Source organism: Zonotrichia albicollis, chromosome 13, assembly GCF_047830755.1.
Source record: "Zonotrichia albicollis isolate bZonAlb1 chromosome 13, bZonAlb1.hap1, whole genome shotgun sequence".
Classification (NCBI taxonomy): Eukaryota; Metazoa; Chordata; class Aves; order Passeriformes; family Passerellidae; genus Zonotrichia; species Zonotrichia albicollis.
The window spans coordinates 1768820-1785291 of record NC_133831.1 but is presented as its reverse complement, the minus strand read 5'-3'; the positions used below and the strand labels follow the sequence as shown (position 1 = coordinate 1785291).

The window sequence follows — 16472 nt, the reverse complement described above, 5'->3', positions numbered from 1 at the left end:
TGCATTCAGGGACAAGTGTTTCTCCTTGAACCTGTGGAAAGAAGAGGCTGCAGTGTTTGGGCCCCAATGGGATTGTCACATGTGGATTGGCCTTTTTTGAAGGGATTCACAAAATTGTCTCCCAGTACCTGTAGAGCTACTAAGGGAGAGAGAGGGACTTTGAACAAGAGCATGGAGTGAGAGGACAAGGGGAGATGGATTCAAACTGGCAGAGAGGAGGTTTAGTCTGGATTGTGGGAAGAAGTTCTTCCCTGTGAGGGTGAGCAGGCCCTGGCACAGGTGCCCAGAGAAGCTGTGGCTGCCCCTGGATCCCTGAAGTGTTCAAGGCCAGGTTGGAGCAGCCTGGGCTGGTGGAAGGTGTCCCTGCCCATGGCAGGGGGCTGAATGAGATGAAATTTAAGATGCATTCCAAACCAAACCATTCCATGAGCCTGTGAATGTGCAGTTGCTGTTTTAAGCTTTGGGTTGGTTTTTTTTTTTCCCCAAGCTTAAGATGAGCACTCCAAGAAGTTTAAAATCTGAGATTGCACTGCTGGTAAAAGTGTTCCTCCCCCTCCTCCTCCTCCCTCCTCAGGCATTGAACACTCAGACAAGCCAGGACACTTTATGATCAATTAGAGGGATAACTTGGCTGTCTGTCCTCCTGCTCCCATCTCCAGAACGAGTTCTGATGCCCCAGGCTGGGCCTGATTTTTGCTGAGTGCAAAATTCCTTCTTTTCCTCTGCATCTTGCCAGTGCAGCTCCCTGTTGTGCAAAGCCTTTCAGGGATAAAGAAGTGACATGAAATATGTCCTCTGAAGAAACTTAGAGCAGTGCAAGGTGTTCTGACCCTTAGCTGGGGGCAGAGGCTCTACACACTGAAATAATTTGCTTTAATCCTTTCTGCTGTTGCCATAGGCTTTTATCCCACCAGCATCTGAGGGGAATCTGTTCCAGGAGCTCGTGAAGCAAGCCAGGGCTGTGGGGCCTGATGGTGGTTGTGTTCCCAAAGCACTGAGGGACATTCAGGAGATCATTCCCAAGGGACAGCGCTGGCACTGATGTCCTGTGACAGGGAGAGCACCCAAGGAGTGACTGGAGCTGTGCCAGGAGGTTTAAGGTGGATATTAGGATAAAGTTCTTCCCCAGAGGATGCTGGCACTGCCCAGGCTCCCCAGGGAATGGGCACAGCCCCGAGGCTGCCAGAGCCCCAGGAGAGCTTGGACAGCACTGCCAGGGTGGGATTGTTGGGGTGTCTGTGCAGGGACAGCAGTTGGACCCACCAGAGAGAGAAGGAACCTCAGTTTTGCTGCCCCCTCAGCTGGGGTGGCACTTGGTGTTGTGATCAAGCAAGGAGGAGGAGGAGGGTCCATGAGATGGACATTGGTTTCTTTCCCACCTGGATTTCCTCTCCAAGGAATGCTGGGGGTTCTGGTGAGGAGCAGCATGGCAAAATGAACCTTGGAGTGAGACATTGTCATCTCCAGTCTTGGAGTTTGTCCTGATGTCTCACCTAAGAGCTCTTCCCACAAAGACCAGACAAGCTTCAGGCTGTGCCTGCAGAGGCTCAGGTTGGACATCAGGAGGAATTTATGGAAAAGATGATTGGACACTGGAATGGGCTGCCCAGGGAGATGGTGGAGTCCCATTCACCCCTGGAGGTGTCCAGGGAGGGACAGGATGTGGCACAGGTGGGGATCAGTCACAGGCTGGACTTGGTGACCTTGGAGCTCCTTTCCAGCCTCAGTGACTCTGGGATTCTCATGGTGTGGAGCCCAGATTCCATGGAACAGCAGTGGCAGGTAGGATGAGGAGAAGGGAGGGGCTCTTGTCCTCAGAGATGTTCCCAGGAGGTGCCAGCAAGGAGCAGTGGCTGACACACCATCCTGTCATTATCACACACACCACACTGTTTTTGGAAGGAAGCTCCCTCCATCAGGACTAAAACCTATTAATGGAGAGCACTTAGGCATCCATTAAAAACCAAAATAACCCTGGGAGGGGGGACTCAGACAACTGACAGCAAAGTCAGCAAGGACAAATCCTAAATCCTCCTAAAGCCTTTCCAGCAAGGAACGTTGGGCTTCTCCCAAGGTGTCACCTGGAGTGAGAGGTGCTGCAGATTGCAGGACAGAAGGTGACAAGGTGACGTGATCCCAGGCCCTGCTCACCCTTGTGTTGTTTTCTCAGGCTGGCTCAAGTTGACTTTGTTAATCTGTGAGCACATTAATGAGCAGGATAACCCAGACTCTGAAATCAATGCAGGTTATCCAGGGCCTGCAAGTCAGAAAGTGTTGGAAGGAGCTTGATTAGATAAAGGAGTGGCAAAAAGAAGGGAATGCAAATGGAGTGATTCATGGTGGTGTGTGCACCACAAAGCAGCTGAACCATTTTTTTGGGAGAATCTCTAATTCTGAGTGTTCCTGGGTCGTTGTTGTCTTTCCTGAGAGTTTCTGGTAGTCTCCCAGTGCTGCCAGCTGGATTTGTTCCCTGTTTTTTGGGTGTAGAAGCCGTGAATGAAAGTAGCTGTAAGTTGTGGAGGACTTAGTGATGGTATCTCATCCTGCTGCCTAAGGGTGGGAGCATGGTGGATTTGGGATCCTTAGGGTTCCCTGTGGAAATCTGTTAATTCCTACAAGAAATCCTTCACTGGTTGCCATTTGTCTGCCCAGGAGGAGGAGCAGGCAGGACAGACAGCTGTGTGCTCTGCCTGTTTGGGGAGTTGGGTATTGGTAAAAGCCTGAAACGCCCTGATTTAGTCTTGGATCCATGAAACTGAGTGAAGAGGGAAACCAGCCTCCATCCAGGGCAGGGATTTGCTCTGCAGGTGTCTGCACCTCCCTGTGCAGCTCCAGCAGTGCAGGGGATTGAGGGAAGCAAATGGCCCCAGGCTGAGATGGGTTCCACCTGCTCCAGCTGCAGCTGGACCTCTGCTCCTGCACACTCCAGGACTGCCCAGAGAAGGAATTCCCTTCTTTTCCCATTCAGAACACATCCCGTGCCACCCCAAGGTTCTTTGGAGTCTCAGTGCAGTGCCCTGCATGGAAGCTGTGCTGTGATAAACACGATAACAACTTGTTTACATCCCCGTTTTTCATGGTGCAGCTGCCACCCCGAGCCATGGAACCTGCTTAGACAGCTCTGCTTTCATTGCTGCTCCCAGGACTTTGGGGAAGTTGGTAAGATAAGAACAGCTCTGCTCTGGAGCCAGGCTGGGAGAGCTGGGGGTGTTCAGCCTGGGGAAGGAAAAGCTCCAGGGAGAGCTCAGAGCCTGAAGGGGCTCCAGGAGAGCTGCAGAGGGACTGGGGACAAGGGATGGAGGGACAGGACACAGGGAATGGCTCCCAGTGCCAGATTAGGTTGGATATTGGGGAGGAATTCTTCCCTTTGAGGATGGAGTTGCCCAGAGCAGCTGTGGCTGCCTCATCCCTGGAGGTCCCCAGGCCAGGTTGGAAGGGACTTGGAGCACCCTGGGACAGTGGGAGGTGTCCCTGCACAGGGACTGGGTGACTTTTAATGTCCCTTCCCACCCAAACCGTTTTGTGATTCCATGATGATAAAGTCTGTGGATCAAACCAAGCTTTCCAAGCTCTCCACAAAAAATTCCTGCTGCCTGGAATTTCTGTTGGGCCTTGAGCTGCTGCCTCCACTTCCCCAGCAGCAGCAGAAGAGTTTCATTACCCTAAACAGAGATGGAGAGCAGTGAGTGACTCGGATATGGATCTCAAGGAATGTGATTTTCTGTGGCATTTCAGAGATGCAGTTCCAGGGGGATCCCCCAGCCTGGATTTGAGTGGAGCAGGGTAATTCCAGGGCAGGATCAGTGGCACATTCCAGGCAGGATCCTGCCTCCTGCTCATGGAGAGGAGGCTCTCCAGGCGGCAAATGCTCAGCCCTCAGGGGAGATGCCATCTCAGATAGCTTTATCTCCCTGCTGGGATGATTTCATCCTGGAGGTTCAGATCCTATCTCCACTCTTTAATTTCCAAGCCTCTCCCTATCAGCCTTTGAAGAAATCCTTCCTTTTTATTTTTTTTTCCTTTTTTTTTTTTTGAAGTGACTGATAACTCAGCTTCAGATGGAAACAGCTTGAGAAAAGCATTTTCCCTGCTAATATTTCAAATATTTCACCAGGACCCATGGGCAGCAGCTCCAAGGCCCAGCATTCCCTGTCCTGCACACACAGAGGTGGCTTTCCAGAGCTGTTGTCCCTCTCCATTACTCCAGGACAGGAAGAGTTCCTGCGTGCTTGCACTCTGCTGGAATTTATTTTGCAGCACTTACAGGTCCCTCCACAGCTGCCTTGGCACATGGCTGCAGTCATTCCTCGAGTTCCACTTCCTCTGGAAAATTCCACTGCAGGAAAAGCGGCGCCGGCGCTGCTGACGCAACCGCGGCTTTCCTGCAGGAGCACAGGGCTGGGAAATCATCCCTGCACTTTCCTCCTGCACAAAAGGGAGCTGGAGGAGCAGCCCCAAGCCAGGCTGACGTCACTGCTGCCCAGGGGTGATGGGCTTTGGTTCCCTGGGCTGGGATGGGCAAGGACAGGAAGCTTTTCCCTTGCACGCTCATTTTCCCCTCCAAGATTAGAAATGCTGTGGCAGCATTTGCATAATGCATGAGCACAACTTCAGCTGGGCAGCTCCTTTTTTTCCCCCTCCAGAGTTTTGTTGGGCTCAGTGACGTTCAGCTGGGTTTTTTTGGGAGGCAGGTTTATTTGGGAGCTGGCTGAGCCATGCTGGGGTGCTGCCAGCTGGAGCTGCCTCTGCTGCTCCTCTCCCTGCCAAAGCCACGTTCAGCTTCACTTCTCCTGATTGCTGTCATTGCATTCCAGCCAAATGGGCATCAGCGTGTTCCTTCTGGAAGAGAAAACTTGCAGTTGTTTTAAGGGTAAAATTGTCTTTGGAATCTGCTGCCCAAGTGATTCTTGAGGATCTGGGTGGAAATTCAGGTGCTTTTGGTCACTCCTGTCTTGTCTCTTCTTCCCTCTAATTATTATTTTTAAAACCTTGTGGAAGAGACTTAGGAGTTAATTCTGAAATGTTTCATTTGTTTCTTAAAAATTGGAATTTGGTGATTGGGATGAACAGGAGAGTTCTTTGCCACTCTGTGCTGAAGTGGGTGAGGTTTGCCAGCAGCCTGGGCAGCTGTGTGAGGATGAGGATGAAATCCTGAGCTGATCCCAGGCTCACCAGCCCTGGAATTCTTCCTCCTTCCCTCCCTTTCACCATGGCAGGTTGATCTCACTGAGCCAGCAGCAGACCATTCTTCTTTTTTGATTTCTTGAATTCAGCACAACATCACCTGGCTGTGGGAGTGCAAGCGAGGAGGAATCCTGCCTTCCTCATCCCCCAGCCATGGCACCTGGCCACGCTGTCATTGGGATGTTCTCTAGGGAGCTGCTCCTGCTCACTTTCCATCCTGCCTCCTGAATTCCACTGGAGAAGATGAATCCAGCAGCACCAGCTCCCAGTTTTAGGTTGAACGAGTTTCTTTGGTGATGCCACACGTTGGAAGCTGTGAGGAAAGGCTTTGAAACTGTGCTGACAGGAGCAGCACCTTCCTCATCTGTAGCGTTTAGTGCTGAGTCAAAAAGCCAAGCACACCCCAAAAGGAGACTTTCTGTTGTGGTTTTCCTGGGGAAAAACCTTTCCTCCAGAAAATGACTTCATCCAGAGGGAATTGCATCAAACCAGGTAATAGGTGCAGGTAAATGAGATTTGCTTTCAGAGTCATCCCTGCTCCCAGCTGGCAGCCAGGCTCTGAGCTGTTCCAGCTCCCAGGATGGGCTGTTGGATGGGAGTTTGAGGTGGTTTTGAGGGACAGTAAATCCTGGAGGATGCTTTTCTTTCTGAAAACTAGTTCAGGAGGGAGTTGAGCCTGGAGAGGTGTGAGAGCATTTGTTGGTTCATGGACTTGTGGGATACCTGGGCTGGAAGGGACGCACAGGGATCTTCAGCCAGTGCTTGGCTCTGCCCAGGACACCCCAAAATCCAATCCTGGGCATTGTCCTGGAGCTCTGGCAGCCTCAGGGCTGTGCCCATTCCCTGGGGAGCCTGGGCAGTGCCCAGCACCCTCTGGGGGAAGAACTTTTTCCTAATATCCAACCTGGCACAGCTGTTGGTTTCCAGATTTGTCATTCTGGAGAAACTTCTCCAAAGGTTTTATCCTGGGTAAAGCTGCCTGTGGCAGCAGAATGTGTCCCCTGCATCTCCCAGAGCTCACAGACTGCAATTCTCTGGGAAGGGACACTGGATCAGGATATTGGGCATTTTCCATGAGCACCCTCACGTGGTTTTCTCTCCTTTTTCCTTGCTCTTTATCCTGCACGTGTGGAGGCTTTTCCCAGTCTTCCTTTCCTTCTTTCTCAGCACTTGGTTGATTTGAGGATATTCCAGAGGTGAAATGGCAATTCCAAATGGGTTTGTAAACATCTGCTGGAAGGAGCCCTGGAGCCAGCTTGGACTATTGAATGTTAGCAGGTTATAACATATTCCAATTTTTGATGCTCCTCCGAGGTGAAATACTCATGGAATTGGGGCTGTAACTGGGAAAATTTGATCAGAGCATTGCAGGTACTCTGAGTTAATCAGAGCTGAGTTAAACAGAGTGTGTTGGAGCAGTGCTGGGAGAGGAGGAGGATGGAATGGACCCTGCCTGGGACTCCCTGGGCGCTTTATGTGGGATGGAGGATCCAGTTCTCTTCTGGAGCTGGAGTGAGATGGGTGGGAGGGATGAATGTGAAAGGAAGGATTTTCCTCTGAATATTCCAAGGGAGTTGTGGGACAAAGAGCAAAATTGCTTTTACATCAGCAGAGATAAGGAAAGAGTCAGATGCTGGATTTTTAGGTCAGCACATCCCAGTCCTGGGCTGGGGATGAGGAAACTCTGCCAAAAAGGAGGGGATGAGGCTTCTGTGAGGTGTGAAGTCTTCAAAGGACAGGCTCCTGACCAAGAGCTTTCATTATCCTGGGGTTTGTTGAAGTGTGCCTGGAATTATTAGAAAACTCGGAGGTGGCTTTTTTATCTCAGAAAGGTGGAGGAAGCTGTGTGGGGAGTGGTTGCTTTGGTGGTGTGAGTAATGGGGAGGTACTGGCTGAACCCAGCAGGGAAGGGGCCTTTCCTCCCCCAGATTCCCTGGGAACTCACTGCTTTGAGGGCAGGAATAAATGCATCATTGTCCTGCTAATGTGGTGAGTGCAAGAGGCTTCAGAAGCTTTAATCCCTCACAAACTCTGCCTGAAACCTCAGAGAGAAGGGTAGAAGCAGGTAATTGAGGAGTTGAGTGCAGGTTAGAGTGAGGGCAAGGAGAAATTCCAGGTTAAATCACCCAGAGATAAGAGAGGTAATAAAGTCTCAGCCTCAAGAAACTCATCCTGGAGTACTCAAGGAAGTGTCTGGGGCAGGTGCTGAAAAGTTGGCCCTGAATTATTTTCAGAGTGTTGCAGAGGAGAAAGGAAACCTGGGGAACCAAAAAAGGAGAAATAAAGTAGGGCCATAAAAAGGGAAGGGAGGAGGTGGAGAGAGAGGCCTGGCTGGGCACCACGATTGATGGTGTTTGAATAATCCAGGGATAATCCAGGCTGGTTTATGGCCAGGGGGAGGGAGCTGTTCCCTTTGGAAGGGGGCAGGAGGTCACTGGGTCCTGGCCTGTGCCAGCCCCAGGGGTGTCCTGGTGATGGGAACATGGGAGTATCCAGGCTTGGTGCTGGCTGCTCTCCCCTGCCCCAGCTCTGGGCTGCTCCAGGCAGGAGCAGCTTTCCCATTCCCTTCCTCTTGCTCCTGTCCAGCCCTTGGAGGCCAAGAGCTGGGGCTGGAATCAGCCAGGAGCTCTCAAAGTGCTCAGGGGGACAGAGGAGTTCCCAGAATGGCTTCACAGAGCAGCTCTGCTTTGTCACTGGTTCACAAACTGAGTTCTTCCAGCATCTTACCACCCCAGAATGCTGCTGGAATCCCACAGGGGAGATCAGGAGCTGTAAGCAATCAGTCTAAGGCGTGAATTTGGGGATTTTTTCCATGGCCATGTATAGCTTTTATTATAAAATATGAACATTAATTAATAATTAATCTATTATTTATTATATTATAATATTGCTAATTGATATATTGATACTATATTAACATGGTATTATAATAATATTATGTAATATATTCATATATCATTGCCATTAAATTATTCTATAATATTACTATATTATTATATTATACTCTAGTATATTTGAATAATTATACAGCATAATTATATTATGTTATTACTAATTATTATTATTATTATTATTATTATTATTATTATTACTACATTCTATTACATTATATTATAGTACATTATATATACTATACTATATTATAGTATAGTATATATATAATGTATATATACTATATATATACTATACTATATTATACTATATATACTATACTATATTATAGTACTATATGTACAATAATGTACATATAATGTACATTATAGTATAGTATACTATAGTATAGTGTATTATAGTATAGTATGTTATGTTATATTAATAATTATTATATAGTAATAATATTATATTACTATATTATATATAATTTTCTATTATAATACTATATTATTATCGTTTATATTATATAATATTATATGGTATAATTTAATATTATATTAATTATAGTTACATGCCTAATTACTTATATTATATTATATTATATTATATTATATTATATTATATTATATTATATTATATTATATTATATTATATTATATTATATTATATTATATTATATTCATTATGCTATTATTACACAATACCATGTCTGGCTGTGTCCCCTGTCCCTGTTCCCCTCCCTTTGTAACCCCCCAGCCCAGCTGCTGACGTGTCCCTGTTCCGCAGCCGGCAGCCCGAGCTGCCCAAGAAGGACAAGGAGTCTCTGGCGCTGGGCACTGCCCCGTCCAAGCGGGCAGACGAGTGGAAGGACCCCTGGCGCCGGTCCAAGTCCCCCAAGAAGAAGCTGGGGGTGTCGGTGTCCCCCAGCCGCGCCCGCCGGCGCCGCCGAGCCTCGGCCTCCTCTGCCTCTGCCTCGGGCTCCTCCAGGTGAGCCAGGGCCTGGGGCCGTGTGCTGGGCACCTGCTGGCTGCTCTGGGCTCTGTGGTACAGGGTGCTGAGCTCTCTGCTTTGGGCTGTGTGGTACAGGGTGCTGAGCTCTGCTTTGGGCACTGGGCTGTGTGGTACAGGGTGCTGAGCTCTGCTCTGGGCTCTGTGGTACAGGGTGCTGAGCTCTGCTCTGGGCTGTGTGGTACAGGGTGCTGAGCTCTGCTTTGGGCTCTGGGCTGTGTGGTACAGGGTGCTGAGCTCTGCTTTGGGCTCTGGGCTGTGTGGTACAGGGTGCTGAGCTCTCTGCTTTGGGCTGTGTGGTACAGGGTGCTGAGCTCACTGCTCTGGGCTGTGTGGTACGGGGTGCCAAGCTCTGCTCTGGGCTGTGTGCTATGGGGTGCTGAGCTCTCTGCCCTGAGCACTGACAGTTCCCCAAGGACAAGGCTGGTGGGGTTTGGAGCAGAACATCTTTGGAAACAAAAGTTTGGGGGCTTTTCATGAAGCTCTGAATTTTAATATTTAATCTCAGGAAGCCCTGAATTGTAATATTTCTCTTGCAGGTCCTCTTCTCGTTCATCCACCTACTCGGGGTCCGGCTCCTCCCGCTCGCGCTCCAGGTCCTCCTCGTACAGCTCCTACTCCAGTCGCTCCTCCAGGCACAGCTCTTTCTCAGGCAGCAGGTCCAGGTAGTGCTCCTGGCACTGGGAACCAGTGGTGGGATGGTTTCCAGATGCTTCCTGACAGTTCCTTTTTGCTCTGGTAAAATGAGCCGTTCCGAGCCCGTGGCTGAGCAAGGGAGGCTGCGGTTGTTGGCTGAAGGAGATCTGTCAGCCACCCCCTCCTCTCCCCAGTGCTCCCACCCACAGGTGCAGTGCTGTTGTGGCTGGGCTCTTTCCCATGCCTGTGGTGGATTAACATTCCCGTCATTTGCATTTTCTGTTTGGAAGGAGTTCAGCAGCATCTCTTTTCTGTGGAGCTGGGATTTCTATTTCAAGAGGCAAATCCCGTTTCTTTATTAAAGCAGTTGTGTCTTGTGATAGTCCTGACACTTCAAAGTAGCAATCCAGTGTCCCATGCTGATTAAGATTTATTCCTCTGCTACTTCCTTGCCCCTGCAGACAGTTTCCCAAGTCTGGAATACCCATAGTAGGAGAACTGGCTCCTCAGATAGGAGCTGAAGCCACACAGGTGCCCAGAGCAGATCCCACAGGTGATGGCAGAGCACACTCTGTCACTTCTGGGACTGCTTTCCTAGGAAAGGCTCAGCTGGGAGCTGATTCCACCTGGGAAGCAGAATGAGCTTCCCCATCCATCCACGCTCCAGGCAGGACAGAGCCAGTGTGGGTGACACCCTTGGCTGCCTCTCCCCAAGGTGACAGGGTGAGGAACACCCTGTGCCAGCTGTCCCCAGAGGAGCTGTCACACAGCAGTCAGGCTGCTGAGGCACTGGGCTGCAACCAAGGCACTTCCAGTCTTGGCACGGGGGTGAATCACCCCGAGAGCAGCACGTGGTGTGTGCTCAGGGCTCAGGAAACAGCTCCTGCCCTTCACTGGCACCTTTGGGTGCTCCACTTAATGCTTCTTCTTGGCTTCCAGAAGGTACAGATTTGATTTAGGTGAATTTTTTGTCTTTCTCCCAAGTTTCTTTTGGTTTTGTTGCTGTTTAAGGGTTGAACTGCTCTAGGAGTTAACAGGACAAAAAGTGATGAACATGAAACTCAAAAACCTGCTTGTTTTCTTATGTATTCTCCCTAAGGAGAGAATAGAGAGGATGGAGGAAGCCTCAGGTATTGCTGTGAAATACCTGGACTGCCTCTCTTGCTGATCCCATTTTTCCTTCTGTTTCCTACTTTTCCCACTGTCTGGTGACAGAAGTTAAGTTTTGCTGCACAGAATCCAATATAAAACCAAATATAAAGCCAGGAGAAGCTCAGGAAGGTTCCTGGGGAGGGGGCAGTGGTGGCTGAATGCCCTGAGGGCCAGGAGAAGCTCCTGCAACCCCAGAGCCTGAGCTGAGTGATGTCTCCTTCCTTTGCAGGTCAAGGTCCTTCTCATCTTCTCCCTCTCCTTCTCCAACACCATCTCCTCACAAGCCACTGGCCAAGGCTAAAGGGGAATTATTGCCACCTCCTGGGAAAGGGTAAGCACCCAAATTCCTCTGGGTGAGAGTCCAGACAAACCCTTCTGACCTTCAGGAAGGAATGCAGGATTAGATGGGATATTGGGAAGGAATATTTCCTGTCAGACTGGGAAGGCTCTGGATCCCTGGAAGTGTCCAGGGCTGGATGGGGCTTGGAGCAGCCTGGGCTGGTGGAAGGTGTCCCATGGCAGGGAGTGGAATCTTTGAGGTCCCTTCCCATCCAAACCATTCTGGGATCCCAAACCTCATTGAGTTTAAAAAAGAAATAGAAGATGTAAAATACAGCCTTTATTGAAGAGTTTTTAGCTTGGCAGATTTAATTAAATAATGGCACTTTTACTTATTAAGTCCAAGTTAAACTGTGCAAGTATCCTTAAATATTACCTGTGTACAAGTGTTTAAACACTTGATTTACTGCTGGAGCATTCTCTGTGTGCAGATATATTAGTATCATCTAAATATACATAATAGGAGCTATAAAAAAGTTTAAATTCCTTCCTCTGCTGTGGCTTTGGTTCATCCACAGCCTCAGAGTAAAGAAATGGTTCAACCTCATCAACTTTTCACACTGGAGATGGATGAAAACAGGACTGGAGCTCTCTGCAGCTGGGTTTGGCACGTTCTGCCAGCCCTGCTGCTCTTTTAAATTCCTGAAATTGCTATTTCACAAACCCTGCAGTGGCAAATTACGGGGACGTTGGAGGGTGACACAACACCGCAGTGATGTCACCTCTTCTAAGCTGACCTGCAAATAAATGACACCATGGGAATCCCCCTGAATTCTCCAGAATTTAGGACAATCCCCTTTGCCACAATTCTTGTCCTTTGTTACCCTGCCTTTTGGGGTTTTTCCCCTTCCACTTGGGGCTGATTCCTCCCAGGCCCTCTGCTCCCTCCTGGCCGTGCTGCTTTGGGGACACCAGGGCAGCTGCCCCAGCACAGGGGTTATTGTCACTGGCTAACACAGTGCCATGGGCTTAACCCTGTGTTCTGAGAGAATAAATGCAGATATTGAGCTCTGAGCCCCAAATGGGGCAGCCCTGAGCAGCCAGAGCCATTCCCATCTCCTGCACTGGGTGGGATTGGTGCTCCCATCCAGTTTTCCCCAGGGAACACAGATCCAGGCACACACAGGCTGTTCTGCACCCTCCTGATCTGTGTGCTGGAGTTAAAATGAGAATTTTTGCATTAACTCTGCACATTTCATTCTGAAGCCTGACTGGCAGATTTTAAGCAGGTGTAAGTGTCTGGGGTAAAAATGATGGAATGAAATGGATGAGAAATATTTCCACCCAGTCTGCTTCAGGAGTTCATTTACAAGTCAAATATCTCCAGAATTGGCTGTTTTACAGTAATTTGTCTCTGAAAAGATGAATTGATTGAACATATGGGGAACAAATCCCTTTAGGGAAATCTGTGGTGTTTGTGTTTTGGTGAAGCAGCCAAGTGTTTGAAGCTTCAGGAATCACACCAGGGCCAGGTTGGATGGGATTTGGAGTAACCTGGGATAGTGGAAGGTGTCCCAGGGAATGGACTGGGATGATTTTTAAGGTCCCTTCCAGCCCAAACCATTGCAGGATTCCATAACCTCTAAAATATTAAACAACAAACCAGAGCACATCATTTCTGAGGACATCAGTGCTCTGTGCCCACCCCCTGGGATCACACACCTGAAAATTGTCGTTTTTCCAGGGAGAAATCTGTGAAGAAACTCACTGCCCTCCCAGTCCCTCAGCCACTCACAAAAATTACAGCAGCAGCCCCAGAGGCAGCCAAGGCAGGGGACAATCGGGAGGCCAGGAGGAAGGAACGTCAGACAAGGACTCCACCCAGGAGGTGAGAGACAGGGGGGTGGAGGGAGCCTTGATCCATGGCAGATCCAGCAAATCCCAGCTTTTGGATCCCATGGCAGATCCAGCAAATCCCAGAGTCCCAGTGCTCAGGGAGAAATCCATCTCCTGGGGAGGGAGAGAAGGGGAGCAGAGCTGGGCTGGGATGGTCCTGATTCACCTGGAGTGGTTCCTGCCCCTGGAGGCTGGGGGAGGATGGAGTGGGTGGAACACAGGAAATGTGGCAAAATCAGGGTGGGAGTGGGGAAAAAGGCATTTTTGAGAGCTGCTGCTTGTGGAGGGGGCAGAGTGGGGAAAATAGAATGTGTGGGATCTGTTTGGTGCCACACAGATCTGATGTGGTGGAGGGTCAGCAGCTGACCCACACTGATCACGAGGATATTCCCCAGCACACAACATCATTCCCAGGGATATTCTCCCACACACAACATCATTCCCAGGGATATTCCCCAGCACAGAACATCATTCCCAGGGATATTTCCCCACCACAGAACATCATTCCCAGGGATATTCCCCAGCACAGAACATCATTCCCAGAGATATTCCCCAGCACACAACATCATTCCCAGGGATATTCCCCACCACACAACATCATTCCCAGGGATATTCCCCAGCACAGAACATCATTCCCAGGGATATTCATCTTCACACAACATCATTCCCAGGGATATTCCCCAGCACAGAACATCATTCCCAGGGATATTCCCCCACACACAACATCATTCCCAGGGATATTCCCCACACACAACATCATTCCCAGGGATATTCCCCACCACAGAACATCATTCCCAGAGATATTCCCCACCACAGGACATCATTCCCAGAGATATTCCCCCACACACAACATCATTCCCAGGGATATTCCCCAGCACAGAACATCATTCCCAGGGATATTCCCTCACACACAACATCATTCCCAGAGATATTCCCCACCACAGGACATCATTCCCAGGGATATTCCCCAGCACACAACATCATTCCCAGGGATATTCTCCCACACACAACATCATTCCCAGAGATATTCCCCCACACACAACATCATTCCCAGGGATATTCCCCAGCACAGAACATCATTCCCAGAGATATTCCCCAGCACAGAACATCATTCCCAGAGATATTCCCCATCACAGAACATCATTCCCAGAGATACTCCCCATCACAGAACATCATTCCCAGAGATATTCCCCATCACAGAACATCATTCCCAGGGATATTCCCCCACACACAACATCATTCCCAGAGATATTCCCCACCACACAACATCATTCCCAGAGATATTCCCCAGCACAGAACATCATTCCCAGGGATATTTCCCACCACAGAACATCATTCCCAGAGATTTTCCCCACCACAGAACATCATTCCCAGGGATATTCCCCACCACACAACATCATTCCCAGAGATATTTCCCACCACAGAACATCATTCCCAGAGATTTTCCCCACCACAGAACATCATTCCCAGGGATATTTCCCCACCACAGAACATCATTCCCAGGGATATTCCCCACCACACAACATCATTCCCAGCACACAAACTGGGAGAAGTGGTGGAAGGGGCCAGTGGCCCCTCAGGGAGGGCTGGGTGTCAGTCAGAGGGTGCTGAGCAAATCTCTGCTTTTCTCTGGGGGTTTTCCTCCCCTGTCTCTCTTTGCCATGACAGTTCTCATTGTGGGAGGGGGTTTGCTGCCTTGCAGGAGGACCATCAGTGGCAGCATCAGTGGCAGTGCCAGCAGCTACAGCGGCTCCAGCTCCCGCTCGAGGTCCTTGTCCCGCTCTCTCTCCAGATCTCATTCCAGATCATCCTCTGCCTCAGTGTCCCACTCTCCCTCTGGCTCAAGGAAATCCAGGTACAGCCCTGAGCCTTTGTGCCCTTTACTTAGCAGCAGAGATTGTGGCTGTTGGTCACAGGTTTGGTTTCTTGCAGTGGAAGTTCTCTGTAGCTCCAGCAGCACCAGCTGCAGGTGCCTGAGGGTGGGACAAGGTTGGGGATGGGATTCCAAGTCCTGAATTGTGGTGGGAATACAGTGTTGGAGAGGGCATGGAGCGAAAGAACAAGATATAATGGCCTTAAACTGATAGAGGGGTTATTTCAATGGAATGTTTGGGAGAAATGCTTCCCTGTGAGGGTGGGCAGGCCCTGGCTCAGGTTGCCCAGAGAAGCTGTGGCTGCCCCATCCCTGAAAGTGTCCAAGGCCAATTTGGACAGGATTTGGAATAACCTGCTCTTTTGGGGTTGGAACTGGGTGATCTTTAAGGTTCCTTGCAGCCCAAACCATTCCATGATTCCCTGATATTTCCCTTGTGGTTTATTCAAGGAAATAATCCTGTCATGTGTGTCCAAGTAACCATTTAAGCTAAATGGTGACCAGAACAACTCCTGGCCAGGGTGATCCCACATGCTAATTAAACTCCAAATGAACAGTTCCAGGCTATGGAGCTTGGCTCTGCTGAGCCTCTCCTACCTCTGGTTCCTGTCCTTAGGGGAGATGCTTGGCCTGTCAAGAGAGGCAGGTCAGAAAATCCCCAAAAGGCCCAGCTAATGATATTTTCCCTTTGCTGGCAAAGTTGCAGGTCCGGTTCCTTTTGTGCTTAGCCCCAAGTGAACAGTTCCAAGTCCCTTGGTCTGTGGGATGTGTAAACAACAAACTCCTTCCAGCAAAGAAAAACAAACCACTCTCCAGTCATTCCTTCAGGTTTTTTCATCTCCTCACACAGAGGATTCCCTGAATCCTCACAGGCAGAGCCTTGAAACCCAACACTTCCCTGGCACACGGGTGCAAGAACAGTCCTGTGGTGTAAAACCAGTGGCTGGAGCAGGATTTGGCTCTGAGCATGGCAAATTCCCATCAGTGAACTCTGTGGGACTCCGAGGTTCAACGTCCGCGTTATTTTACGGAAATCCCGGCTTGTTTACTCCGTGCTTGTCACGTTCATCAGCCCAGCCTGGGGTGATGCAAGAGCTTCAGAGAGCACCAGGGCAGGGATGGGAAATGGGAGCACACTGGGGCTGCCTGTGCTGCTCTGTGGGAAGGGGAAACGTGGCAGATGCAATGTATGCCCACAGCAGGCCGGCCTGGTGGCCTGGGGGGTTCCTGGCTCATCCTGGAATCCATGAGAGCTCTCAGGCAGAGGGTTGGTCTGTGCTGAAGCTGCCACAGCCCCTTCAGTCATCCCAATGCAGTTTCCAGGCAGAGAGCCTGGCAGAGCAGGGCGGTGTGGCCTGTGGAACAGGCTGGAGAGGCTGCCTGAATATTCATGGAGTGGGATGGTTTGGCTTGGAGAGGAGATTAAAGCTCATCCAGTCCAACTCTCTGCCACCTTCCACTAGACTAGATTGTTCCAACCCTGTCCAGCCTGGCTTGAACACTTCCTGGGATAGGCCCTGCTGGGAAGTTTCCATCTTGGAGGTATCAGTCGTGACAGTGGATGCGTGCC

The 16472-nt window shown here is 49.8% G+C and overlaps 1 protein-coding gene across 4 annotated transcripts in view; it reads left to right on the top strand.

Moving 5' to 3' along the window:
- The window catches only part of ZC3H18 (zinc finger CCCH-type containing 18), a 46233-nt gene that overhangs the window by 23224 nt on the left and 6537 nt on the right, over positions 1-16472 (top strand). For 2 of the 4 annotated variants that reach the window (XM_074550742.1, XM_074550740.1), the window contains 5 exons: positions 8815-9045; positions 9606-9731; positions 11084-11185; positions 12878-13021; positions 14732-14884. In XM_074550742.1, the coding sequence (XP_074406843.1) occupies positions 8815-9045; positions 9606-9731; positions 11084-11185; positions 12878-13021; positions 14732-14884 (756 nt within the window). The remainder of the gene's footprint in view (positions 1-8814; positions 9046-9605; positions 9732-11083; positions 11186-12877; positions 13022-14731; positions 14885-16472) is intronic. The other 2 variants (XM_074550743.1, XM_074550741.1) reach the window with 1 other exon arrangement.